General features: G+C 43.3%; 1 protein-coding gene across 1 annotated transcript in view; it reads right to left on the reverse strand.

Moving 5' to 3' along the window:
- The window catches only part of LOC126417127 (AT-rich interactive domain-containing protein 5B-like), a 531426-nt gene that overhangs the window by 43680 nt on the left and 460071 nt on the right, over nt 1-27675 (reverse strand). Inside the window, exon 3 of the mRNA XM_050085023.1 lies at nt 25329-25368. Coding sequence (XP_049940980.1) covers nt 25329-25368 — 40 coding nt within the window. The remainder of the gene's footprint in view (nt 1-25328; nt 25369-27675) is intronic.

Below are 27675 nucleotides of genomic sequence, written 5' to 3' on the forward strand. Positions count from 1 at the left end.
TGTATGCCTGCTGTGGTACCGTGCATGCAGTCTGCGCACACACATATCGTGATTTGATACAGCTGTCAACCATTGGCAATGTCTGTCCCTTCGGCCATGCATGCATGCATGTCCGAAAGAAAATTGCATCGAACTATACAGAGACTGTCAAATACAGACAATACACTAATATACTACAGGGAAAGCCATTGATATACATATATCGGGAGCAGTACTGGTCCTAATACGGTAGGCTGAGGGTATCTGTACCAATGTACTTTGGTTCTGATAAATATTTTGTTATGAACCTTCAGTACACCCGTGGGCTACATCTCTACCCTCACGCGGACTTTGGCTTCATTCAGCTTTTGTTTTACAACAAGGCTAAATCTGGGTTGAAATAATTTTTGTTGTGTAGTTACTTTCTAACACGGCTATGGAACCACGTTAAGTCCTTTCCATCCGTCACTATCTTGTTCGGTACATACTTTGTCTACGGTATATTGTGCAATGCTTTTGAATTTTGCTTTGTGTGCTCCACATCATCGTCCTCAGTTCTGAATATCTGATGTTGACTATTCAGACATTCTGTAATTCGTTTTCTGTCACTCTTGATAACGAAAAACCTTCTGCTATCTTTTTTTAACATTCCTTGCAATACCCTTAATCACTGATGCTATTACAGCCCTATAATGACTAATACCCTCCTCGATGTTAACTGATTCGAAACCATATGACCGAACTAAAATACTTAAATTGAAATGTGTAGATAAAAACACAATCGTCCAAAGTTATCTCGATTCTTCAGACAGCAAAATTAAACTTCTCGTTCCCGATATCACGGAAGAAAGGCGAAGCCAAAGAAACACGAAGAAACAAACTACCTAGTGATACAACACTTCTTAAGTCATATAAGCTGAGAACAAAGAGTACAGGATCAGTACCGCTCACACGCAGTGAACTTGGAGGTTGGAGCGGACACAATGAAGAAATCTGATCAACAGACAAAGTCTTAATAACGGGCAATGTTCTAAAAGGGGAAAGGCGTCAATCCGCTATCGATATCTATTTGTCACAACCGCTCCGTAACGACTAATAAAATTGAAACTAAGACTTGCTACTTTAATGACCGAGAAGTAAATTAATACGTGCCGTTTTACACACAGGAAATCAGTCAAATTTCATCTTTTACTAGCTTATAGTGGATTTACAACACCGCGTCATAAGAAGTTAGGACCGCTTCGAAATTACAGGGTGCTCGAATAGCTTTGAAGTAACAATTACAGCTTTAGAACGTCGTAATAAACTCGCCCATCAACCGGCGGCTCCATCAAGACGTTTTTACTAAAGCTAGGACAGGAAAACAAGTCTAATTGATCTGCGAGACGAATCTCAAAACTCTGCTATTGAGATAGTTATCGCAGCCAATCACTAATCGCAAATGAAATTCTATCGAGCGACCAACTAACAAGTCGCCTTCACTCGTTCCCAAACAATAATTTCGTCCACGTGCTCAGTGGTAAACTTAGAGGCACCATTGTCGAATGCGCCATGACCCATTTAATTGAAAGCTACCTTAAGAAGGTAGGTGATAACATTTTATGCAATTCTTTTTGTACTGGGGAACAACTGGTGTAAAATGGTCCCATAACATCATGTCAGAAATTACAAGTACTCATTGCATAGAGGATGAATCAAGAGCTGCATGCCTTCCTAGAAAGGATGACGTTATCTTCTCAGTACTGTAGCAGAGAACCTTCCTGCTTTGCAAAATACTCTGCAAAAGACTAACCATCATCCACGAGCCTTTTTGGACTATATCCAGAGAGACTAAGTAAAACTTATCACACATAATTAGAACGCCGGGAGCGTATTCTGTCCGACAACAATCTGCCGCACGCGCGCACACACAAGCACGCACACGCCGACTTGCTAGAAGCGATTTACTCACGCAATAACATCATTGCCCACAGGCGCCGATGTCCCCTCATCATTTTCGCGCTGCGCTTTCACCGCTGCTCAGTCCACGTTATCACGGGGGTACCGCCGCTGGCGCGAAATACGGAGGTCGCTAGCTCAGACCTCGCTTCGGGCATGTGTGTGGATTCTAAAATCTTCGTAATTGTTTACAGAGACTGAATTAAAAAATCAGAAAAGAATGTGCAGGCAGTCATTTCTTGTGCTACTGTGTGTTTCAGTTGCATACTGCAGTTACTGAATCTGCACTCATTTCTTAGCTATGGAACTCTTTTATAGGAAACAAATTTACAAGATACAAACACAAATTTTAAAATACAGACAAGAGCGATAAGAATAATAAACAAAAACAATAGTCGAGCTCATTGTCCAGATTTGTTCATGACAATAGGGATTTTAACAAACCATGTGATTACACTTAACGAACATTTATGCAAATCAATAATAAGATTGATAATTAGTGCACAGACAGCTGTGTCCACGGCTATGGAACAAGACCTATGCTGAACTCCCATTTACCAAGACGGAATAAACATAAAACCCAAAACTCCAAGTCCTACTAAGGAATATAACCGTACAAATCACTGTTGACTGAGATTAAAGAGACTACAAAAATAAATTTATTTAAGAAGACAGTCGGGAAGTACCTGTCACGGAATACATTCTGTACAGTGGAGAATTTCTTCGATAACGCAAAGTAGGAATCTGGTAAAATGAATGTGTAAAGAATAATAATAATAATAAATCATCCCAGTCAATTTTGCACCACAGTTTCACATTACATTCCTTCTTTCCCCTACAGGAAAACCTTACTCGCAAAGCTCAGGAATGTGTAATACTAACACTTTATTCTCCTTCCGGAGCAAATATATCACTTATTATGGAGGGATAATGGTTCAATTTTTCAGGCCATCAAATGGGTAGACGACATAAAGTGGAAACCAAACATCGTCGTTATCTATAGTCCACGTGTCAGCTGATAACGCGTGTAATTAAGTTTGGAAATAGCTTGTGTATAGTGTACGCTGTGACTAGTAGTGAGAAATAAGTGAACAGCCATTTACATTGTTAAATAATTTATTTGCAGCATAGGGATAAACCGAAGGACGTACCGCTGCTTTAAACAGACTTCTTATTTTCGAGAGGATGTAGGTTCCAGTCTTCATCCGGCCATCCTGATTTAGGTTTTCCGTGATTTTCCTAAATTACTTCAGGCAAATGCCGGGATGGCTCCTACTACAAGGTCAGAGTCGACTACCCGTCGCATCCTTGTGGCAGTATATTTGGAAATATGAAAATAATAGTACAAACGAATTATGTTTCTTTGTTTGTTTTTAAACAGTAATACCACGGTATGTACAATATCCTTGCAAAAGTGATTCACGGATGAATGAAACAAAAACGCCCTTTATTTGGAAGAGCATCGTCAGCGGCCTTAACTTTCTCGGGTATCACAATTGATGGACTAATTTATTTCTTTTCAAACTGCAATGGTTCTCGCTGACAACAGAGGCGTTTATTACAAGCGGTGGAAGGTCCTTCCTGTAATGCTGTGCATGATATACATACTAATTCCATGAGCTGAGTTTAATGCAAATCAGCGCCTCATATGACATCAGCGAGGATTTTTCCCTCATTTTTCTATGCGAAAGAAATCCGTCCAGCTAATAGCTAATACCAAAGGAAACTGGTCTTATATACTGAACGGGACATCCACAACATGTACGAGCTAGTCCACTGCACTGTAGAGGATGGATCTATCGTGCCTTCGTATCAGACAGTTCTCACAATATCGTATATCATACGAGTTCTTTCAACAGATGTTCGCCGGCTGCTATGACCGAGCGGTTCTAGGCGCTTCAGTCCGGAACCGCGCCGCTGCTACGGTCGCAGTTTCGAATCCTTTGTCGGGCATGGATGTGTGTGATGTCATTAGGTTGGTTCGGTTTAAGTAGTTTTAAGTCTAGGGGACTGATGACCTCAGATGTTAAGTCCCATAGTGCTTAGAGCCATTTGAACCAACAGATGTTCGATAGGTGTGATTCGGACATTTCACACTCTTCATTCAATAGCGTAAGTGGTTACGAAACCTGGCTGTACGCACGTAACTGCGTCAATACGCTAACGGGTATTGATCTTCCTCGAAATGCTTCTGCAACAAGATGAAAGCATAAGTAGTTTATATCACGTCTACCACTGCCGCGACGAACGCATCAATTTTACTAAAAAGCGTCCAGTTGCCATTGGACTTCCATCGCACTCTGTCAAAACACAACAGCAGTGTGTCTATATTCCACTAAGTGTGTGGGAGCAGTGAACTGGACGATACGCTAATTGAAGAAAATTTCGCCTGTAAAACCGCGTTGAGGCAGGCCGACGGCAGCACAGGTAACAAGCCTTGACGGCAAACGGTGACGCGAGGAGCGGTTGTTGCGGTGCAAGGGTAGCCATAAATCTGTCAGCGTCGTACCTGTTCCACACACAGCCCAAGTTTAGAAGCAGGAACCTATCAACTTACAAATTGCATAATTTATTGCGCCACGAATATAAGCTCGCAATTTGTTTATTTTTACCCCATCCGAAGACTCGCGACGAGTAACTGGTGAGTGTTATTATGCAAATCGGTGTCGTTGAGCTGACTAATTCGCGTTACAGAACAGGTTTTATTCGGCGAATCTGCGCTTCCGTTTATTGACGGCACGCTTGTTACTGACAGCGTGTAAAACTGTTCCCGTAACCTCGCCGCTACCTTCCGGGGACCGGACCGCACTTTCGCGGCCCGTCTCGCCTTTGAGCGGTGACCGGTTGGGACTGCCGTTATGTGCTGTGCTGTGCTGTGCTGTACTGTAGGTATCGTGACGGCGCAGCCGCCTCCAGCAGCAGCCTATACACAGAGGTGATAAAAAAAATGGTTCAAATGGCTCTCAGCAGCATGGGACTTAACTGCTGTGGTTATCAGCCCCCTAGAACTTAGAACTACTTAAACCTAACTAACCTAAGGACATCACACACATCCATGCCCGAGACAGGATTCGAACCTGCGACCGTAGCAGTCGCGCGGTTCCAGACTGTAGCGCCTAGAACGGCTCGGCCACCCCGGCCGGCGAGGTGATAAAAGCCATGGGATAGCGATATGCACATAAACCGATGAACGGCCGGCCGGAGTGGCCGTGCGGTTCTAGGCGCTACAGTCTGGAACCGAGCGACCGCTACGGTCGCAGGTTCGAATCCTGCCTCGGGCATGGAAGTGTGTGATGTCCTTACGTTAGTTAGATTTAATTAGTTCTAAGTTCTAGGCGACTGATGACCTCAGAAGTTAAGTCGCATAGTGCTCAGAGCCATTTGAACCATTTTTGAACCGATGAACCAAATCAGTATAAACACCTGTTTACTAGCGCGTTGGTCCACTTATCCAACACAGCACAGCGACGACTCTGCTTGGCTTGGATTCTACAAGTCCTTGATATGTTTCCAGAAGTTTGTGGCACCAGATGTCTACTCTCCGGTCAAGCAATTCCCGTGAATTATGGGGACAGTGGTTGACCAGTACACAGCTGGCGCCATATGTATGTTCCAATGGATACAGATCAGGGACATTTGCTAGCTAAAACATCGCTTTGAGTTTACTATCATGCTCCTCAAACCACTGCAGCACAATTCTCGCTTTGTGTCACGGAGAGTTATCCTGCTGGAAGATGTTGTCGCCATCACAGAAGACTTCAACCGTGCAGGATGCAGGCGGTCCGCAATAATGTTCACGTAATACACTGCTGCCATGGTGTCTTCGATAACCACTACAGATCCTACGGAAGCCCAACTCAACGTACCCCATAGCACAATTCTGCTCTCACCGGCCTGCATCAATGTCGCGGTCCACGTTTCAAGAAGCCATTCGCCTGGATGACGGCGTGTAACGACCTAACCATCACCCTGGTGTAAAAAGAAGTGCGATTCACCCGATAGGCGACAAGTTTCTATTGGTCCACAGTGAAAACTCAGTGGCGCTGAGCCCACTGCAATCGTAACACGTAGGGGTCGTATGGTGTGGAGCTCCACGATCAACAATGGCCTTTGAACGGTGTGCTCCGAAACACTTGTGTCTGCATTTTTGTGCAACAATACACTTTTTTAACTGGAACAATGCCTACTGAGATTAACAGACTAAAAGTAGGGCAAATTACAATATCGGTGGTGTTTGTTGTAGGGTTCTAGTACGAGTCGTTTACGAGATACCGTGTTTTGAGAAGTTTCCACACCTACACTTTCACAATACCTGTCGTAGCATACACTAGTACGTGGATTCTGACCAGTAACGAGACAACTGACAATCACAGGTTGTGTTCAAAACGACAACTGGCAGCAGCAGTACACGCTTCCACTACAGCACCACACGTGCTAGCACTTCAGCGGTGATGCCCGAGCAGGCTATACTAATACATCGCTGCATGTCACCGGCTGTAGTTGATGTGTCCTTGTAGACAGCATCTTTCAGCTTTTCCCAAACAAACAAAGTCTACAGGCCTCAAATCCGTGGAACGGGTCGGCCAAGATACAAGTCCTCTGCAATTTGGAAGCATTTCGTGAAGACATGCTGTAGTACTTCGTGCACTATGGGCTAGGTAGCCATCATGTTGGTACCACAGCCTCCTGCTAGTCTGCAGACGAGCTACTTCTGCATCCGTGGAAGATGGTCTGTTAGGAGGCTGCGATACTAGCGTGTGTTCAGTGTTCCGTCTATGAAAAATCAGCCTATGAGCTGATGATTCACTATTCCACACCACACGTTTACACTCCATGGACGCTGACGTTCCACCTGACGAAACCAACGGGGTTTGTCAACAGGTCTACAGTGCAGGTTTCGGCGGTTTGCTTGGCCTTAACTGGTAACTGTCGTTTCGTCACTAAACAAGAGATATGATACATCTGGAGTATCTTGTCTAATGCCCATGTACAGAAGTTAACACGATTCTCATAATCGTCTCCAAGCAGCTCTTGATGGAGAGAGATGTGTGAGGGATGGAACCTATGTCGAAGGAGAATGCGTACGATTACGCGGAAACGAACCTGAGGATCAACTACAATTGCAGCAAGAACATAAATTTCCCCACCACCTGTCGTCACTTGTTTCCTCGTGTTACATGGTCTGTGTATTACATTACAACTTTCACGTAACTGGTTGAAGTTGATGAATAACTGCCGAGATGGTTGACGTCTATTGGATATCTCGCCGCATACACCATACAAGAACGAATTGCATTCTTCCTACACTCTCCATACATCATGAACATGTTGGCTTTTCCTGCGCTGGTAAATTCCATCGTCCACTCACGACCTTCTCCTTGGACTATCACATATTAGAAGACTAGCAAGTCGCACAAATATATACAGAAGCACACCGTAAGCAAATACAAGGTAGCGCAGAGGAAAGGCATGTTTTTTTTGAACCGCTAGTACGCGCGACGAGAGGGGGTATTGACATTGAATGAATGTTGGCAGACTGCCCATACAATGCAGTTTCAGTAGCTATGGAGCGTTGAAGCGTAGAGCATCGTGTGCTCGTTGTCGAGCAGTACTTAAGAAACAATGATTCCGTGGTCACAGTGCAACGTCTTTCCCGTCAAAATGTTAGAGTTGGACGCCGAGGTGCAGTACCTGATCGTAATACTGTACTCCGATGGGTTGCAGCGTTTAGAAGTAATGCATCTGTGATGAAAAAGAAACCACTTGGTCTTCCCCTCTTCCCCGTTCAGTTCGTACTCCAGAAAATGTAGACCGAGTAAGAACGGCAGTTGGTGCTGGTCCGAAACGATCGGCTAGACGACAGGCTGTGGCGCTGGGTACGACACGTCGTTCGCTTCGCCGCATCTTACATGATGAGCTTAAGTTTCACCCGTAAAATACAGTGATCGTCCAGCAGCTTAATGAAGGGGATATTTTGCTGGGCAGAGAGTTTTGTCGCGTAATGGACGAAATTTTTACGGAAGATGCAGATGCTACCGTCTTCATGAGTGATGAAGCACATTTTCATGTAGACGGTCATGTCAATGTTCAAAATTGTCGGTATTGGGCGCCGGAGAACTCACAAGAATTACACCAAAGACTTCTCCGCAGTTTAAAAAGTAACAGTGTGGTACTGCATTTCAAAGATGGGGATTGGTGAACACTTTTTTTTTTGAATAGGAAGGAACTGCAGTTACTGTGGCATCAGCGTGCTACGTTAAAATGTCAAGTGAAAGGCGTCAAGTGAACATGAAGGAAATATGGTTTCAGCAGGACGGTGCCACAGCTCACACGGCGAGAGCATCCGTGGAAGTGGTTCGACAAATGTTCCCAGGACATGTTATTTCGAGATATGGTGATGTTTACTGGCACCCTCGCTCACCCGTTTTTTCGATATGCGACTTCTTTTTGTGGGGATATTTAAAATCAAAAGTCTACATGAACAAGTCTCGCACAATTCATGACCTGAAGAATTCTATTCGTCAGGAAATTGAAGCCGTGCCGAATGAAATGTTGCAGAGAGCCATGCATAACTTTCGGGAGAGGATCCAAATTTGTATCCAGCAAGATGGACGTCATCTACAAGACATTATTTTTCGAACCTAATTGAAGTATCTATATTTCAAAACTGCATTAAAAATTCTATCACTTAATGCTTGTTTTTATCATTTTAATCAAACCGTGTCCCTGTCAATCAATAGTGAAAAACATGCGTTTCCTCTGCTCCACCCTGTATAACGCCATCGTACCTAGCAACTACGCGAATTGAATAGCACAAACAAATGTCGGTGTGGAGACGTTTCAAAATATGATCTCTCGTAAACGACTCGCACTAGAATACTGCAACAAACATCACTGACATTCTAATTTATCATACTTTTAGTTTGTTAATGTCAATAGGCATTCTTCCATTTAAAAATGTGTATGCCTGCACAAAAAATTCATTTTGTAAGTGTTATTACAGTCTCCTGATTGGCTAACAATACGAGCTCCTGACTATCAATCCATTCTGTGAAAACCGCAGATAAAGAGCTCATTCTATCCCCCCTATATCTGCGGTGCACGTTTTAGGTGATTCATTCAGTGTAAGAGGGGGCAGACGAATCGGGAATCACTCTAGCGACGATACGGGCCGCAACTGGGGAAATCCACTGACATGTGCATCTTTGACGAATGGCAGACTGTTATGGTTCGGTGCCTGGGATCGAGCATTTCGGAAACGGTGAAGCTGGTCGGCGGACTGGGTGCTGTTATCGTAGGCATGTTCGGACAATGGCTGAAGGACGGTGAAACCTCGAGTACGCGACGATGTTTTGGACATTCACGCTTCATCACAGAACGTGGAGTGAAGTTTGCCGTTCTGTAACGCAGAGTAGGCGGCGATCTGTGGCAGGTCAGGATTGTGGTAGGGAAGGCGAATGGTTGACTTCGGTTTACCGGGAGAATTTTAGGAAAGTGTGGTTCATCTGTACAGAAGACTGCATTCAGGACGCTAGTTCGACCTATTCTTGAGTACTGCTCGAATGTTTGGGATTCGCATCAGGTCAGATTGAAAGAAGACACCGAAGCAATTGAGAACAGAGCTGCTAGATTTTTTACCGGTAGGTACGGTCAGCATGCATGTCTGACGGATATGCTTTGGGAGTTCAGGTGGGAATCCCTGGAGCAAAGAAGACATTCATTTCGAAGAATACTCCTGAGAATTTTTAGAGAACCAGCATTTGAAGCTGACTGCAGAACGATTCTACTGCCGCCAACATACATCCAACATACATTTTGCGTAGGGACCACGAAGGTAAGATACGAGAAATTAGGTTCATACAGAGACATGTAGACAAGTCGTTTTTCCTTCGCTCTATTTGCGAGTAGAACAGGAAATGAAACGACTTGTTGTGAAACAGGGTATCCTTGGCCACGCACCGAATGGTGGTTTGCTCCGTATGTTTGTCTAGAGACAAGAGTACAATGCTGGTGCAGGCACAAATGATTTGGAGCGCACTGTTCAACGTGTATTGTTGAATATGGAACTCTGCAGCCGAAAACGTATACGTGTTCCCACTGTGGCTGCAGTGGATCTTGGATCATCCAGCTTGGCCCATGGAACAGTCTGAAAGTGTCGCCTAGTGGAATGTATCATGTTTCCTCTTACACCAGGCGGATGGTTGTTTCCGGACAGGGCGTCATCTATGCGAACGGCTGCTCGAAATATTCTCTGTAGCTGCCATGGGATCAGTGGCAGAGTAATGGAACACACCGTAACAGCTGTTAACTAAGTGAACATTATTACGGAGCACTGGAATCCCTTCACGCTTGATGTCTTCCACCAGGATAATAACTGTCCGTGTTGCAAGATGAGAATGGTGCCACAATGGTTCGACGAGGATGATATGTCTGCTCATACTCCACTTAAAAAGGAAACAGACCAATATTCAACTAAAATCGAAAAATTACGTACACTGATCAAGCACCTGACGTGCTTGCAATAAAAATCACAATTTGTGAGTGACAGTGGTTTGCTTTTTTTCTTTAACGGAAGTAATACAGTCTCGGAAGCAATGCTGACAACAATGGATAAAATTAAGAATGGTGTAAATTCCATCCCAAATCTGTTATCGAAAATAATATGTGAAAAGGAGAATCACACAGTGTATAGAATTATATCAGTTCAGTTTAAACTGTGTTGTATGTAGTATTCTGTTAAATATTCTTAACGCTCTATGTTGTTGTTGTTGTTTATTTGACGCTAGCTGAGTACCCGGCGCCTCTTCTGTATGTTTTTACTTCAGTTCTATTAGTCAGTCTACTTTTTCCCCTCTCCCTGTCCATGTCCTCTGCCCCCTCTCTGTCCACCTCCTCCAACCTCAAAAATGTTCAAATGTGTGTGAAATCTTATGGGCCGTAACTGCTAAGGTCATCAGTCCCTAAGCTTACACAATACTTGACCTAAATTATCCTAAGGACAAACACACACACCCATGCCCTAGGGAGGACTCGAATTTCCGCCGGGACCAGCCACACAGTCCAAGACTGCAGCGCCTTAGACCGCTCGGCTAATCCCGCGCGGCCCTCCAACCTCAATTCTCTGTCTGTCTCCTGCCCCTCTCTGTGTCCATCTCCTCCGTTTCTCTGTCCATCTCCTGCTCTCCCATTTCTCTGCCCATCACTTCCTCTTCCCCTTCCCCTTCTCTGTCCGTCGCCCCCTCTTCCCTTTCTCTGTCCATCACCTCCTCCCCCAATCTCTGTGCCATATAATATTGTACGTACATTCAGCAGCGTGTGTGGATATTGCGTGCTGAATGTTTTGCGAATATAGTATCAGAGAGGTCACAAACTCAAACAGTTGCGTTGCGGGACTTTTTCAAGTGGCTCAGTTTTTACGACATTCCCTGAACTCGTGGCCTACGATAAATGCAGGCCTGAGCGCAGGTCTCTGTGACTTCAGCAGTGTGGTGTTAACAGCCAGTCAATACAAACGCTTGCTTTGCCAGAGATTTCGTCAGACTTCTTTGACTAAACTACGTCACTGAAGCTATTACACAACAGTAAAAGTTTTCGTCATAGTTGTTCGTGAATGGATATTACAAAGTTAATAGCAGCATATATTGGTGGCGAGAGCATTGGGTGAAAAGAAAGAGAAATGGAAATGATTATGGGTGAAACCGTGGTTAGCGAGAGGAGAAACTCGTTCACCAGAATTTGCTTCGTGGGCTATAGTGCGGGGACAGAAAGAAAACGGAAATTATTTGAGAACGGGCGAACAAACATTTAAGTTTTCCCTCGTAAAAGTGGCCCTCCATATTTGCGTATACAATATTCATTTAAGAAACGCCTTTTCTCAATTTCATTCATCATAATCTATGTTTTTGGAAAGCATGCACCTGTGCCATTGATGATTTAAATAATGAAACACTGCACTAGTTACGTATTTTTTAATGCTTAACATGATGCTTTTCGAGCATTTATTCTCATTATCGAAAGGGTATATTTACTTAGATATTTCATGTGCTGATTGTATGTGTATTGTTCTGCCTCTCTTGCCCTGCAGTTGCGTTTTTATGGTTTACTGCAATCTGACAGATTTTTTTTTTTTTTTTTTGTCTGACTGTCCCAAACATCACACGAAATACCTATGTAAATATTTGTACCACATCATGAGGATGAATTCTAGGCGTTGTGCAATTCGTGAAAAAATACGTAACTGGACCAGTGTTTCATTATTTAAATCATGAATGCTACGCTAAATATCGTCTCATGGTTAATTTAAGATTTTTAGCAACAGGCGGAAGCTATGCTAGCTTTCAACATAGTACTCGAATCCCACAGCGTACCATTTTACATATTATTCCAGAAAAGCGTGAAACAGTATATAAATCGCCTAATGAGGAATTTATGAAGTTGATGTTAAGTTATTTAGAGTACAAATAATTCCACATATTTTCTTTCTACATGTAAGCTTAACATCATGCACAGTAGAGCAACTTCGAAAGCAGGTGATTGCTGCAGCTATTTCTTTGTAAGATTCCAACCGCTTTTTACGGTTTTTATTGCCAGCGTGCTTTGTTTTACAGAGAATTTCAAATTCTGCTTACCTGGCAATGATCATTGCGGTGGTAGCCGTGCACCAAATATATTTCGTCTTTTCATGGCTTAACTGCACCAAAGCAAGCGAAGTGGCATGTAAATAACGACCTTCGCTCTATCTTTTATCAAATATCTTTGTTAAAAACGTCCCAATCACACAGTCAAAGATTTTACCAAAGGGCTTTGATAAGTATGTATCACTGGCCACGAACACTATAATGCTGACGTCACACAAACGTGCACTCAGGTCTGTATTTATCGTTGGCCATCCTGAACAATGTGCCGTGAAATGAAATTATTTTTCACGTATATCCAGCGCTGTATGTAAACAATATCTGCAAAATGTGTCGTGGCTACAGTTAGTCGTAGAGAAGTACTAAATCAAAAGGTAATGCTTGATGCAGGCTTGATGCGAAAACGAAACAGCTAAAATGTAGTACGCGGTAAACTCTTTTTTCCTTGCACAATTATGTGGGGGGCGGCAGACGGGAGAGGGGACAGGTATACAGTTTGTCGTACGTGGCTAAGTGCTCTCGTTCTCAAGTACTGGATGTCTAAAATCTGGGTATTCGTGAGTCGTGGCCTACACCTCATTTTCACCCCCGCCTCTACCCCTTTTCTAGGTAGGTTGTTCTTACCAGCCCAGGCATTGTTTCCAGACAGTGACTGATAGCCCATATGGTGCCACTAGCTTTGCTAAAGTTACTAGTGAAAACCCCATAAAAATCCGTCTAGCAGTTAAGCCAATAAGGTGCCTCAATTTACATGTGAAAACCCCACGAAAATTCGTCTTGTACTTTTGGTGATTAGCGTGTTTAAAGACAGACGGGCAGACAGACAGACACGATGGTTCTACAGATTTATTATTAATATACATTTGGTTTTCAGATCTGGCATCAGCTAAAATAGACTTAACACTGCTTCCGCCATTGCATCTAACCGTTGTGATAAATTTATATGAAACGCCGAGTTTAAAACACGTGTTCCGTATACTAATCCTTATGTTCACAGACGGTCTGCGCGAAGAATTTGAATCAATCGGTGCCAGATGCTAGTTTGTTGCAACCTTGAAATATTCCGGCGATGTTCACTCTACTGTACTTATTTTCCTTTTTCTTTTGCATCAGTTAGTGAAATTTGTTGCTGTTTGGCCTGAATGTCGTAACTGATCATTTTATCTAGATGAAAATTAGCTGAGAGCTGCAGAAATGATAATTTTCTGGCACAGCACCAGATAGCAATGGCGCTTGAGAATAAAATAAAGGAGCGCAGTTCCACCGACAGATGGCAGCTAGCAACACATATACAATTTTTCGAAATTCGAATTATAAAGAAAATACCATCAAAAGTTATTGCATGCTTACTGGGCGCCTGAAGATTAGCTGATTCCCGAAACTTGTAGCGACGCAATAAACATGATATTCAAATACACATAGCTTCGAACTGCCTCGTTTCGTTAGTCAGCAGACGAAGCCTCACGCGGGTCTCGTTCAGTATCGCAACTTACACGCTGCTCTTTTATCATCTCCTCTGTTCCCTGCTATAATTTTGCTCGTTACGCCGACGAGTAATTGTTTGTTTCGCACTAATAACTCAGTTCGCCCTTTTACATATTTTCTTAACTATATGATTTATGTATGAATTTCCAGCTTGTCCAAAGTCAAATACCAACTCCACTTGAGTTAGCTCGTTAAATATTACGGCGCAAGACAATTACGTAGTCTCTCTCTCTCTCTCTCTCTCTCTCTCTCTCTCTCTCTCTCTCTCTCTCTCTCCCTCTTCTGCCCTGCTTTCTTCCTTACAGCTTTACAAATTCACAATGAGACCTACAAGACTTGTCTTCAATTTCCCCGCTTCGCTTAGTTTGGATCTCATTATGTACTGAAATAGGGCAACGTGGCCACGAAATAACGAACGACGTCAAACATTATCTGGACCGATGCAGTGTGACTGCATCGCTGCTCTTTGTTACGCATTTTGAGGAAACTGTGTGTGCAAGGATAGTATTTAAAATTTGGCCGCTCCTCACTTTGTCCAAGTGACTGTGAATGTTAGTAATGCTACAAGGCTATTAGAATCACTTAACTCTTAATCGAGGACACAGGAGACGGCTGCACAATGGATTCGAGGAAAGTTCTGTTCTTGGCCGCTAGATGGCTGACGCTGTGTATTCTGCACAACATATTGACTGGCACGCAAACAGGAAATTTAACAAATCACAATTCTGAGGATTAATTCCGCAGCAGTGGGAATAGACGCACAATACGTTCACTACTACACAAAGAAAGCTAAACACAGGGACAAGGAAAGTCCAATTATCACCCACAGAACAATGATGAATGTGTTCAAATTAAAATAGGAATGATACGTAGTATGGACAATATAGGACAGAGACTTGTTTTCCTAGATCTTTCTAGGTTGACATTTATACTTTGGAAAGTGCTAAGATGTGTCAGAAGTTACATACCACGCATTAAAGGTTGGCGGAGGCGCAAGATGCAATTCGGTATTTGTGTGGACCAGTTCTGCTGCCATATGGTTTGAGCGGAGTGATCCGTCATTTCAAGTAAGTTTTGATCAACGACAAAAACACTTCACTCTGCAATTTCTTGAAGAACGTGCCTGGGATTTCATCGTATCCGTGACCTCGGAGAGTTTTAGCTCTTACGCCCCCCCCTCCTCCCCCCCCCTCTCTCTCTCTCTCTCTCTCTCTCTCTCTCTCTCTCTCTCTCTCTCTGTGTGTGTGTGTGTGTGTGTGTGTGTGTGTGTGTCACCGACTGCCTACTCGGCCACTTCACTTCACTAATAGATAATACTGGTTTTGTGGTCGTCGTTACTTTCCAGGTCATGATATCTTCAACGAAATCAATATCCGTGATTCCTGCCTACGAATGAACCAAACGGAAGGCATCACATTAACTGTTCGTTTTTAACAAACACACTCTCGAGAAGAGAGAACAGTAATAAAATTGGGCCTTCTCCAGCTGTCACAGTTTCATGGAAGAGCCTACAAGTTTGGAATCCCAAGTGAACGAACGTGGTTTTGATGTCCTTCCTAGCTTATGAAAGGCGTTTCTGCGGCGCTTTCGCCCGTAATTCCTCGCTCCTGTCTACTTTATCGACTCGCCTAATGAGGCACACATGGTGCAATTTCTTGGCAATTTCCATTCCACTACCTGGATTCGACCTACTAAATACTTACCGGTGCGAGAAAATACATCCAGTCAGAAGAGCTGTAACGTGAAAATCGTTATGCACGCACACACCTCCATCCAGAGCAACTTTCAAACCGAGAGAAACAAGAAGGACAAACCGGCGCCAACAGCCAGCTGTTAATTACTGTTTACCACGATTCAGTCAACACATCTGGGCGTTCCCACTTTTTTTTATTATTTACTTGGCCGCCGCGCGCCTGTAAACATTTTATCACGTTTTTCCGCTTAAAATGAATTGTTCGTAATCAGAGACTATTTACTTTCCCAGCTTATAGTCGGAAACATATGGAGACAGTAAACGGTGGCATTACACTGTGCACTTGTCCATATGTTTAGCATTACAGCAGGCGATAGTTGAGCAAATATGGCAGAACAATGGCCAGTCACCGAGTCTTACAAGAGACTCCTGATTGCTCCCTGTGAATCCTACGCTATGGCCTTTTAGGGTAGTAATCTGAAGTCGAATATAGTTTATAGGCAACAGGCGCAAAGTTATAAAACAGTAGGTTCCCCTCTCTCACGCCCACTAACTGAATAAGCGCAATAATTTATTATGGTTTTCATAATTAGAACATTTGTAGTCACGTATTTAATGGTCAGTGCTGAACTTCACAGTAAACGTTCATATTTCATGCCTGACATTACCTATAGGTGCTTCTCCTACTACGGACAGTGCAGTCGCTAACACTGAGCACTGTCATCTCATTGTCACAACTGCAGTAGTTTTTCAGAGACCGTGTCGATTCCACGTGAGAATGGGAGTGCATTTACGGCGCACTCGCAGTAAGTTACGTCACAATTACTCTTTTAGCCAGCAAACGCACGGCATGAGAATGTATTGATTTTATCTGTTTGCTCTATAGCATGAGAATTTTCTTCCCTGGACATGATATCCCATTCAAATTATTGTCTGTCGGGCGAAGGAGACAGTAAATTTTGAAAGAACCTTTGCATACGTTCGAATCAATTCTGAAAACATTTGTTTATTTGGTTATAACGGCTGCCAACATAGTTTGTGTTTGAACAAAAAGAAGATGTTAGACGATAAATAAAGTGTATACGGGCACTGTGACATTAATTCGATGTTTTGCTCCGTCGCGTACTGAACCGTATGACGTCCTGTGTGACGTGCACATTGTGACGATGAGGACTATGCAACTTTTTTTTACGAATCTTGTCGATGACCAGTGGCAAACAGATAGGTTTACGCAGTTCAGCATTATCCGTTCTTGGAACTTTTAAAGCACTGGGAGTCAACCTGGTCCCAACCGTTCATTAGTGGGCGTTTCGGCTTTCATGGAGAGCGGTATGCGGTAGGGATTTCAGAAACATTTTCATTAGGTTTCATATCAGATTAACGTAAGGTATTCGGTAAGCAAATATTATTATATGCCTTAACTTCCTGTAACATTGTTTTATACGTTTAATAAAGTTACTTGCCTACATAAATCACCATTACCTTACCGCAAGTGGGCAATTAGAAAATTTTATTATTAACAGAGATTTGGAGGTGAGAGGTAGGTAAAAATGGCTGACTACCCCTGCTTTCACAGCTGTGGTAGCTCATTTCCTCGGAGGTGTTTTTTTTCGGTACCACTCGGAAAGTCCAAACCGTTGACTGCCACTCAGCTGCGCCGGCCGCTGTAACCGAGCGGTTCTAGGCGCTTCAGTCAGGCACCGCGCTGCTGCCGCTGAGGTCGCAGATTCGAATCCTGCCTCGGGAATCGATGTGTCTGATGTCCTTAGGTTAGTTAGGTTTAACTAGTTTCCAAGTCTAGGGGACTGATGATCTCAGATATTAAGTCCCGTAGTGCTTAGAGCCATTTGAACCATTTTACTCTGCTGCCGGCTCTTACGAATGTATTTCTGTCTTCTGCTACGACTCTGTACATGCATTTTGGATTTCCTCGGTGGAAGTTTTGGAGCACGTTCCCACTCCAGTTGGCAAGAACCGGCCCTTGAGCTTCGACCATAGCGTGCAGAACAGAACGGAAACAGGTGTTCGTCGCAGCTTAATGTCGGCGACGTCCCCGAGATGCCCAAGGACGCCGCGGTCTCGCGGTAAGTCACGTTTCCATCTTCAATAGCGTCGCGCGCAGCATACACGTTTTCTGAACAACAGCCAATTTTGGTCGACCACTGATGGAAACACGATTACGTTGAAACCCAACAGTAAATAAGCAATTTCATTTGTGCCGTACTTCTACTACAGGCTCACGTACGGAGCTAATTGTGTCCGGTACCGCGTGAGGCATACCATTGCTGTCTCTATCTAGGTTGCTGATCACAAAATTTTTTGTATTTGTTGTGGTTGCCATTTGTGCTTCGGTAATTAGGGTTGCTACAGCTGGCTCATGCTCGCTGATACTAGTTTCAACGTGGACATCCTCAAACATGTCAGGTCTATACCAATAGATCCAAAATATATTTCCATCTCGAGTGGGCTTCCGAACTATCTATTCTATATAATTTTCAGAAAGGCATTTAGTATTGATCTGCAGAGTATATTTTCACACCCACAATTTTGGAAAATGTAATTTTCCTAACTGATTGTTGAACGATTAAAATCTCTTCCCATGATGACAGTATGTTTGAGAGGCATGGGTATTTGCGAACTGAAATTTACACCTAAGTTTTCGGGTACTTCTGGGGGTGAGTCGGGTGGTCGACAGAAAGAGCTACTCGTAACTATACGTTTATGCCCACTCTTGATATTGACTCTTTTCTAAACAATCTCGAATGTAGCATTGATTTCCGTCTCGGTGTACTTGAGTTTTTCATCCACTGACACACACACACACACACACACACACACACACACACACACACACACACACACCAATTCCGTTTCCCATTAGCTCATTCTTTCTACAGACATTCAGTTTCCCTGAAAGAATCTCACTGTTATCAATTCCCAGTTTTAATTATCTTTCCGAATGAAGTATTATGCGAACTCCACTACCTCTTTCGAGCGCTTTAAACTCAGTTACATATTTAGAGTCACACATTCAAGGCATCATACAGAAAGAAATGGAAGATGTTTGTGGAACAGCTGTCTGGCCGACAGGGCCCTAGCCGAGTATACAAAAGAAATACATTAGACTGGTTTTTGTGTCTTGTGCGACCTTTGGTATCCCTGTTGTACACAATAGTGGCTCTGCGATGGCAGCTGATTGTGGTTATGCAGACGTGTGTGTTTGAAGTTGCTATTACACTGTGCCGTTCACCGGAACATCATCTGTCTCTTTTGCATAAATGCATGCAGTGTAGAGTTCTCCAGCTTTTAAGAGTATTCTCTAATCTTAAGAAATGTTTTTGAATGTCCTAAACTATTCTTGAGTGTTCGATAATACCGCTTCAAGAGGGCATATATCGCTTTGTTCCGCCTTCCGCCGTAATCATTGGTTGACATGAAATGGGCAACTTAGTGAAGACAGAGATACAACTCATGAGAAAGTGCATATGCTTGTCTACAGCAACTACCTAAAAAAAGGGTCATGTGAGAGAGCAGCAAAAAAAGCGGTAGTTCAATTAATCACCGAGTATACAATATGACAGCAGGGAAAGAAATGATATTTAAGTCATTGATACAATGATGAATCAAGACGAAAGCGTGAACTTCTGAATAGAATTCCTCAATTCGGTACATGTTCCCGGTGTTCTCTCGCAAGAAAGTTTCTAAACAACGTCACAAAGGAGGAGGAGGAGATTAGTGTTTAACGTCCCGTCGACAACGAGGTCATTAGAGACGGAGCACAAGCTCGGGTTAGGGAATGATGGGGAGGGAAATCGGCCGTGCCCTTTCAATGTCACAAAGGCAGAAATATTAACATCAAACAACAAATATCCAAGTCAGTAATCATGCCTCGGATTCCACCCATTCAGCTTTAAAAACCTCCAGTTTCCGGTAAGATTTGCGTACAGCAGTGTTTCCCAAACTGAGTTCCGGGAGCACTACTGTGGTCCGCGGGAAGTAAGTGCTCCGCGAAAAACTATTAAAATATTTTGACGCTAGTAATTACTTTTAAATATTTTTATTTCTGCGTTATTAGCTGAATTAAAACTGAAATAGTAGCTAGGTAAAACAGGTTTCCTCTTTTTTATTTTATTAATCCTCGAAAAGAGAATGTAGTATCAGAGTATCAGGATTCTCAAAGTTTTCCGCCAGAGGAAAAGTTTCGGAGCCCCTGGCGTACCGTTTGACAATAAATAAAGCATAAGGGCCAATATTCCAACACCGTGGCCGGAATTTAAAAGAATCGTGTTTCTCGCACGGGCAACTACACGTAGCGTGTTCGCGTGCTGGACAGCCACAAAACTTTGCAGTCGAAAGTAGAACATCAAATGTAGCTAAAAAGAATACACTTTGTGTAAATTAGGTGCTACATGTTAATTGCACAATTTTTTCGAGTTCAGAAAACAAATGGAGATAAGAGACCAAGCGAAGTGATTCCTTTTCAGCTAGTATTTTATAAACAAATAAGCAAGCACGGTAAATTATGCACGTTGCATGCGTGCAGAGTGGAGAGGTAATGGTTGTGTCCCGTCCCGTAACTTGTCCTTTGCCGGTAGCCTTTGGAGCGCGTGGCGGAGGAAGCGTCGCAGACAAAGGCGGCAGCAGCAGCCTTGCGTGTGCGCGGTGCGAGCACACGTGGCTGGCGCGCGCGGCCCGCAGCGACTGTCAGCACGGCCGCACGCATTCCTCGCATCTGACATCCCAGAGGGTTCCACCACCTTACTGTATTAATTCTTATCGATCACGCGTGTCTACCGTACACGGTTACATACGGTACAATACCTTGTCATGTCAAGCATCAGCTGCGGGTCGCACTCTTCCGGCTCTTGCCTTCTATTCCGTCATCGGAAATTTCTTGTGTTGCCTTTGTGCTAACCCAGTATTCTTTATTCATTCTTTTCGAGTGGATACATTCGAGTTCTTGTGGACGTGCACGGAGGGTAGTCATAAAGTTTAAATTGCCACCTCGGAAAAATAAAGTTATTTAAACTTTTTGTTTGTTTGTTTGTTTGTTTGCAGGTGCACGTCTTCTGACTCGGCACACATTGAAATCCCAGCGACACAATACTGTAGCAAACCGCTGAAGGAGCCAATGATGAGGTAGAATACGATTTCAGTAGCAGCGGAAATGCTGTGGCTGTGTCTGGCCAGTCGAGATGACTTCTTCAGACGCAGGCATTACATTGTACGTATATATATTTTTTTTCCAGCGACACTACGGCTGATATTGCAAAGATTAAAATTTCTAATAACAGATTTCTTTCATCTCGTGCTTGCAGGGATGCCTCTACTCCCGATAGCCCTGATGGCGTCATCCTTCATTGTAGGTCCTTAATTAATCCCTTGCTTGTTCTGTTCTTGTTTCGTTGAATAATGTTAATTATACGTTTACTCCTGTCTTTTGTGCACACCTATGAACCATTTCTATTCGCACGTTGGCAGATTCTATGTACAGTATTAAATTTTCAATGCTAATCACGTTTGTTTTATTAAACTGTGCAAGAAGGTGACTTGCCTCGACAACAGGTGGTGAATACTGCGCAGGACATCGCGCTATCTACTCCACTTGAAAAATATTAAGAAGATAAAGTGCTGAGCAATAATCAATGGCACGAAATCGCAACACAATGCGGCGAACATGAAAGCTTGGAACCACAGTAGTCTTCATCTCTCTGTCCAATGTTTAAGTAGTGATGAAGGTACACAAACGCTATTCATTTGGACCTTGATAGTTTCCGTGGTACTTACCTGGAACCATCAATAAGCATTCCACGAGGGACATTTCATAAACAATGCACACTATTTTTTTTACTTATACGTTTATTTATTTTTTTCAATACTTTTCTACAGTCCTTCAATACAGTCTCCCCGCTTCTCTATGACTGAATCCCAACGTCTCGGAAGCTCAATTATTCCATCCAGAAAACCGCTTCTCTTCATCTGTCGAATCCCTTGGGCAACGGTGATAAAAAGCTCTTCCAGCGAAGGAACACGACGTACGGACATAGGTTTTTTTCATTTTCGGGAACAAGTCGAAGTCTGGTGGACTCATGTCCGTGCTGCTGAGAGGAGGCAGCTACACTTCCCATCCGTATTCGCACAGTTTATGGGCTACAACACGACCGATATGTGGGCGACAATTGTGGAGAATTAGACGCCCAGCCTCGAGCAACTGAGGTCGAATTTTGTGCATTTTTCTGTGCAGTTTTTGCAAGAAGTTAACGATAATACACTATTGTGACATTTGTTGCACATGAGACTTTCTTGTGATGATTCCTTAGTGATCATAACTAAAATTCATCATTTGATTCAGCTTTGATTAAGTTCGTCGAAATTTACTCATTGGACTGTGGTTTCAACTCCGGTCCAAAGTCTCTAACCCACATTTCATCAACAGCGACAATTCGACTCAAGAATCCTTGACCTTAACGGTCGAATCGTTGTATGAGAAAGGTTGCAATGTTCAGGTATTTCCTCTTCTCTTCAGCAGCCAATGTGGGACTTTTTAAAAAAAAATGGTCAAATATATGTGAATTTCTAAGGGACCAAACTGCTAAGGTCATTACTACTTAAACTAACTTACGCTAAAGACAGCACACACACCCATGCCCGAGGGAGGACTCGAACCTCCGGCGGGAGGGGCCGCGCAATTAGTGAATGTCGCCTCGCGCGGCCACTCTGCGCGGCTGAATTTTTTAAATTCAAATCACATGTCAGAATATGGAAAACTGATGTTGGGGGAATTCCAGTGGGTTCAGAGAGTTCTTCGCAAGTCTCACTGCCACAAGTTTCACACTTCGTTCATCTGCAGACGTTTCCGGCCCTCCGGGTCTTGGATTGTCGTCTATGCTCTTACGACCACCACGAATACGATTAATCCGACGTGAAACTGTACTACGGTCCGCTGTAGACTCACCACAAACTTAACGCACTGTGGGTTTCTGTCGGATTTTTACCGTGTAAAGTTTCGATCTTGATGTACGACCCCTGGTCCTCAAGTCACATTACCCGAGACCCCTGCCATTTCAGCCTATCGCCAATTTTATATCAGAGTGCACAGCGAAAAAACGAAAACACGTGCTTCTTCCTCTAGCTCCCAACTAAATCTGACGTAATTTTTTATCGTTGTTACATCAATCAATTCACAGTAATACCAACTACTTCATCATTTATGAAACGTCCCTCGTAGCTTCTCTGTACTTCTCATCTTAAGAGCTCTCGAGTGCGCGAAAACAAACCCACCGCTCCAATTAAAAGAGAGAGAGTTTCTTAAATATCTCTGCAAATAACATAGTTACCAGTAACAATTATACATAAAAAACACTCGCTTCTCTGCACGGTAATTTTCACGAAACCCTTTATTTTGATTAGTTGTTTGAAATACACTCAGTCTCGACGCTACGCAAGCCTCCCCGTATACGTACATGATTCTGGCTCTCTTGTATACATATTCTATTTAGAGAGCAGTTTTCGGATTAATAATTTGCTTGGTTTGTAGCACTTACACTGTGTGTGACCGGGTCCCCCTACGGTTAAGACAGCCACAGTATACATGCCTGCCATACATCAGAGGTTCCCTTCGCTATTTGCTAGCATTAATTCCCATGGGACCGTAATCGTCGAGGAACAGTTGCCCAGTGTCTCACCAAGTAAGCGTTTCCTGCAGCACTAGGCTGATATCAACGACACAGCTGTTGTTACTGTCCCTGGTGGAAGGGGGAGGTTTCCTTTGTGGCAATAATGTTGCAAGAAGCGCTGTAACATTAAGCCTTTAACAACACTACAGAATCTTACACTTACAGAGGCAAAACATTATAACCACTTGTTTCATAGGGTGTTGCCACACCTTTGAAAGGTAACACAGCAGTGATTTTTTCGTGGTATGCATTCAACAAATCTTTGGTAGGTATTTGGTATCAGATGTCTACTCACAGGTCACACATTTCCCGTAAATTACGGGCTGGTGGTTTGTATGCGTGGAGTTCTCGCTTGAAAGCGTCCAGCGGTGTTCCTTCGGCTTCAGAACCCCTGTACCCTCGCAAACGCTTTCACCCGTGTCAGTTCTCGCAAAACTGTGATACGCACTGTATACAAATCTTGCACGCGTCTGCCCCTCACGCTCCATTCGAGGGCTTGTGTCGCTTGGGGGTTAAAGCGGCCTTGTAGGCAGATGGTGTGCAATAATGTTCACGTAGTTCACAGCTGTCACGGTCCCTGCCATTGCTACCACAGGTCCCATGCAAGCGCAGATGAATGTCCCACATACCATAATAGTACTGCCCCCACCGGAGTGACTATTGCGCGGTGCGTAACTGGAGCGGACAATCTCCTTGATGACGGGGTATCCAGACACGATCATCTGCCTTGTGTAACAAAAAACGTGATTCATCCATTGATCCAGGATCCAATGCCGATGATTCCGTACCTACCGCAATCGTAACTGACGATGTCGCTGAGTCAACATGGAAAAACGATATAGTGTTCGGCTGGGGAGTCCTATGTTCAACAATGTGCGCTGAACGGAGTGGTCCGTAACACTTGTGCCTGGAGCAGCACTGAACTCTGTCTCTAGATTGGACACAGATCGTTGCCTAGCCTGTTTTACACAGCGATCAAGCCTCTGACCTCCACGTTCTGCGATCAGGTGCAGACGGCCACCACGTTGTCGTCTACTCGTGGTTTCACCCTTCTGATACCCTCTGCTGTGAAGATGAAAACTTGGAGAGAGCTACTCATAAGGTTTTTGAGTGCACAATAAAGAAACTGACAGCAGGTCGCGTGAAGGAGCTATTGAATTTGGATGTCAAGAGTTGCTTAATGATCTCGATGCGTTTTGCAACGGAAGATTGGACAATCTTCAAATCACAGACGGGGAATTTTTTATTGACAGTGGTTGTGTAGTTTGAAAACCAAATATGAGGTAAATAAATGAGCAAAAATTCACAGGGTGGATGGCGGATTCTTCAGAAGGGCTGCTTGAATAGTTACAGCTCAACGTTCGCCTTTTACTATAATTTCCATTGGTTTTTAGGTCTACGCATGCAACCATCTAGGAACAATTTCTTACTGCTACAGCTCAGTTCTTAAACTTTCGTAGTATGTTTTTAGTTGGTTTAAGTAGGTCAGATACAACATTTTTGATTAAGTACTTGGAGAGATACAATTAGTTAGAACGAACGTTCAGAATTATACATTATGTGATATTGCGTTATGTCGGATATAAAGAAGAGTAAAAAAGAGGTAAGCTAATGTAAAGCACACAATATATAACTAGATCATTATCACGTTTACATTACCCATAGAGGTATTACTAAAATACATGCTGCATAGTTTTGTCTTAACAAGCCGTGTGCTACTTTTGAAGGGTTAGCGAGGATCGCAGTCATTTTCTCGGAACTACAAGCTTTAGTGAAACCCGTTGACCTCTTCTATCCCTTTTTGGGCTCGTAAACTATTGGGGGCACACTTTGCACTCTGCTGGTGGCCAACTAACTAAAAATCTGAAAGTACTAGCACACAGGAACTACACGCATGTCTCAGCTTTGGATAAAGCTACTTACAGAAACCAACAGTTTGCACGTTGCAGTGGGCAGGTCTTACCTAAAAACAAAATGAAAAAAAAGTTAAACATTGTCAGAATACAAGCACAGAAATAAAGTACATAGGAAAACTGCAGACAGTGTTAATCTTCGAGTGTAAGTTCGGGGAAAATCACGTCATTAGGGGCGGAGGTGGACGAAAACCACGTGAAAACTTGATCAGGACAGCCCCAGAATAGAGCTCCAGGTTTATAACCGTGTCGACCATGACAGTAACTCACAAATAGGCTTTCAGGCCGAGAGAATCTCTCCGTCCTTGAAGATGCGGTTGCCAGCGACTACAGCAGTTATTTATTGCGACATGCCGTAACATTTGAACTTTTGCAGCGCACACTTCCTGGCGGAATTGTCAAGACTTTACCTCATATCTCTGCAGGTGACCTCTGAAATTGTATTCAAGCACCGAGGATTGCCTGCCTTTTATGTTTACAACCACAATGAAATACGGGTATAACAGGAATTGCGTCATCTCGTTTGCAAGAGAACTTTATATTCGCATACCACATTCACAAGAGAACGCTACTGTCATGTACGTTAGCAGACCGCTTCTGAAGGCGGATTAGAGAGCTTTGTAATGGGGGAAGTGGCAACCAAACAACTTTTTCAAGTACTTTTGTAGGCTCCACGAGTCTACAGACGCACCATCAGGCTTTCGTAAATATATCATCCGCACAAGCTCTAAGATTGCAAGGGAAGATAACTGCGAGGACTACAGCACGATCAGCTTAACAGCTCATTCATCAAAGTTGAGGACAGGAATGATATATGGAAGAATGGAAACGAAAATTGAGGATATGGCAGATAATAATCGGTTTGGCTTTAGGAAAGGTAAAGGCACCAGAGTCAGTTCTGATGCGCCTAATAACGGAAGCAACGTTTAGGAAAAATCAAGACGCATTCACACGAATTGTCGAACAAGAGAAAGCATTTCTGCAATGTAAAATGGTACAACTTGTTCGAAATTGGAAATGACTGGTGTGTGAAATCTTTAAAAAAAAAAAATGTGTGTGAAATCTTATGGGACTTAACTGCTATGGTCACCAGTCCCTAAGCTTACACACTACTTAACCTAAATTATCCTAAGAACAAGCACACACACCCATGCCCGAGGGAGGACTCGAACCTCCGCCGAGACCAGCCGCACAGTCCTTGACTGCAGCGCCTAAGACCGCACGTCTAATCCCGCGCGGCAAAATGACTGGTAATAAAGAATATGTACAAAAAGCAAGAAAGAAAATAAGAACGAAAGAGTGAATCTGTACATCGAAGAAGCAATGACGGAAATAAAAGAATGTTCAAGAGTGGAATTAAAATACAAGGTGAAAGAATATCAATGATTCGCTGATGACATTGAAATCATCAGTGACAGTGTGGAAGAACTGCTGGATCTGCTGAATGGAATGAAGTCTAATGAGCACACAGTACGGACTGAGAGCGAAACGAAGAAAGATTCAAGTAAATAGAAGTAGCAGAAACGAAGTAAGTCATAAGTTTATCAAAATTTGGAACCACGAAGTAGAGTACGTGATAGAATTACGTTACCTCGGAAGCAAAGTAATAATGACGCCTGAAACAAAGAGGATATGAGAGGCGGGGTTAGAGCAGGCACTGAGTGCGTTCTTCGCGAAGAGAAGTCTACTGTTACCAAACACCAGCCTTAATTTGAGAAAGAAATTTCTGGGCATTTGGAGTAAACCATTGTATGGAAGTGAACCATGGAGTATGGAAAACCATAAAAGAACAGTAGCAAAGAACATGTGGTGCTAAAAAAGGATGTTGGAAATTAGGTGGACTGACAAGATCAGAAATGAAGTTGTCAGCAGAATCGGTGAGGAGAGGGACATTTGTAAAACACTGACAATAAGAATGGACAGGACGTGTGTTAAGACATCAAAGAATAATTTCCATGGTACTCGAGGGACCTGTGAGGGCAAGAAACTGTATGGGAAGACAGAGATGAAAAAAAAGGAGACAGAAATATGTTGTTCTTGGCAAGCAGCCACCACTGTCACATAAAACTGAACCAAGCTCTCCCACACGCACGTCCCGAACAACATGGCATCTCTAATTTTGAAAGAGTGCCTATAATTTCGTTTTGTCTGTAAAACCACAAGGTCAGTCATACAATGAAATGAAACGGGTATTTGGTCGTACACAGTTTCAAATATTCTGCTCACCTGTGCTATGTAACACTACAGTTGCGATTATTATTTAATCTGTACTTGCTGTGTGCAATTAGCGCAACCTAACCAACTCTATGCTCAATGAACGTATGATGACATACCTATCTGCCTAAAACCATCATCAC

This window comes from Schistocerca serialis, chromosome 8, assembly GCF_023864345.2.
Source record: "Schistocerca serialis cubense isolate TAMUIC-IGC-003099 chromosome 8, iqSchSeri2.2, whole genome shotgun sequence".
Classification (NCBI taxonomy): Eukaryota; Metazoa; Arthropoda; class Insecta; order Orthoptera; family Acrididae; genus Schistocerca; species Schistocerca serialis.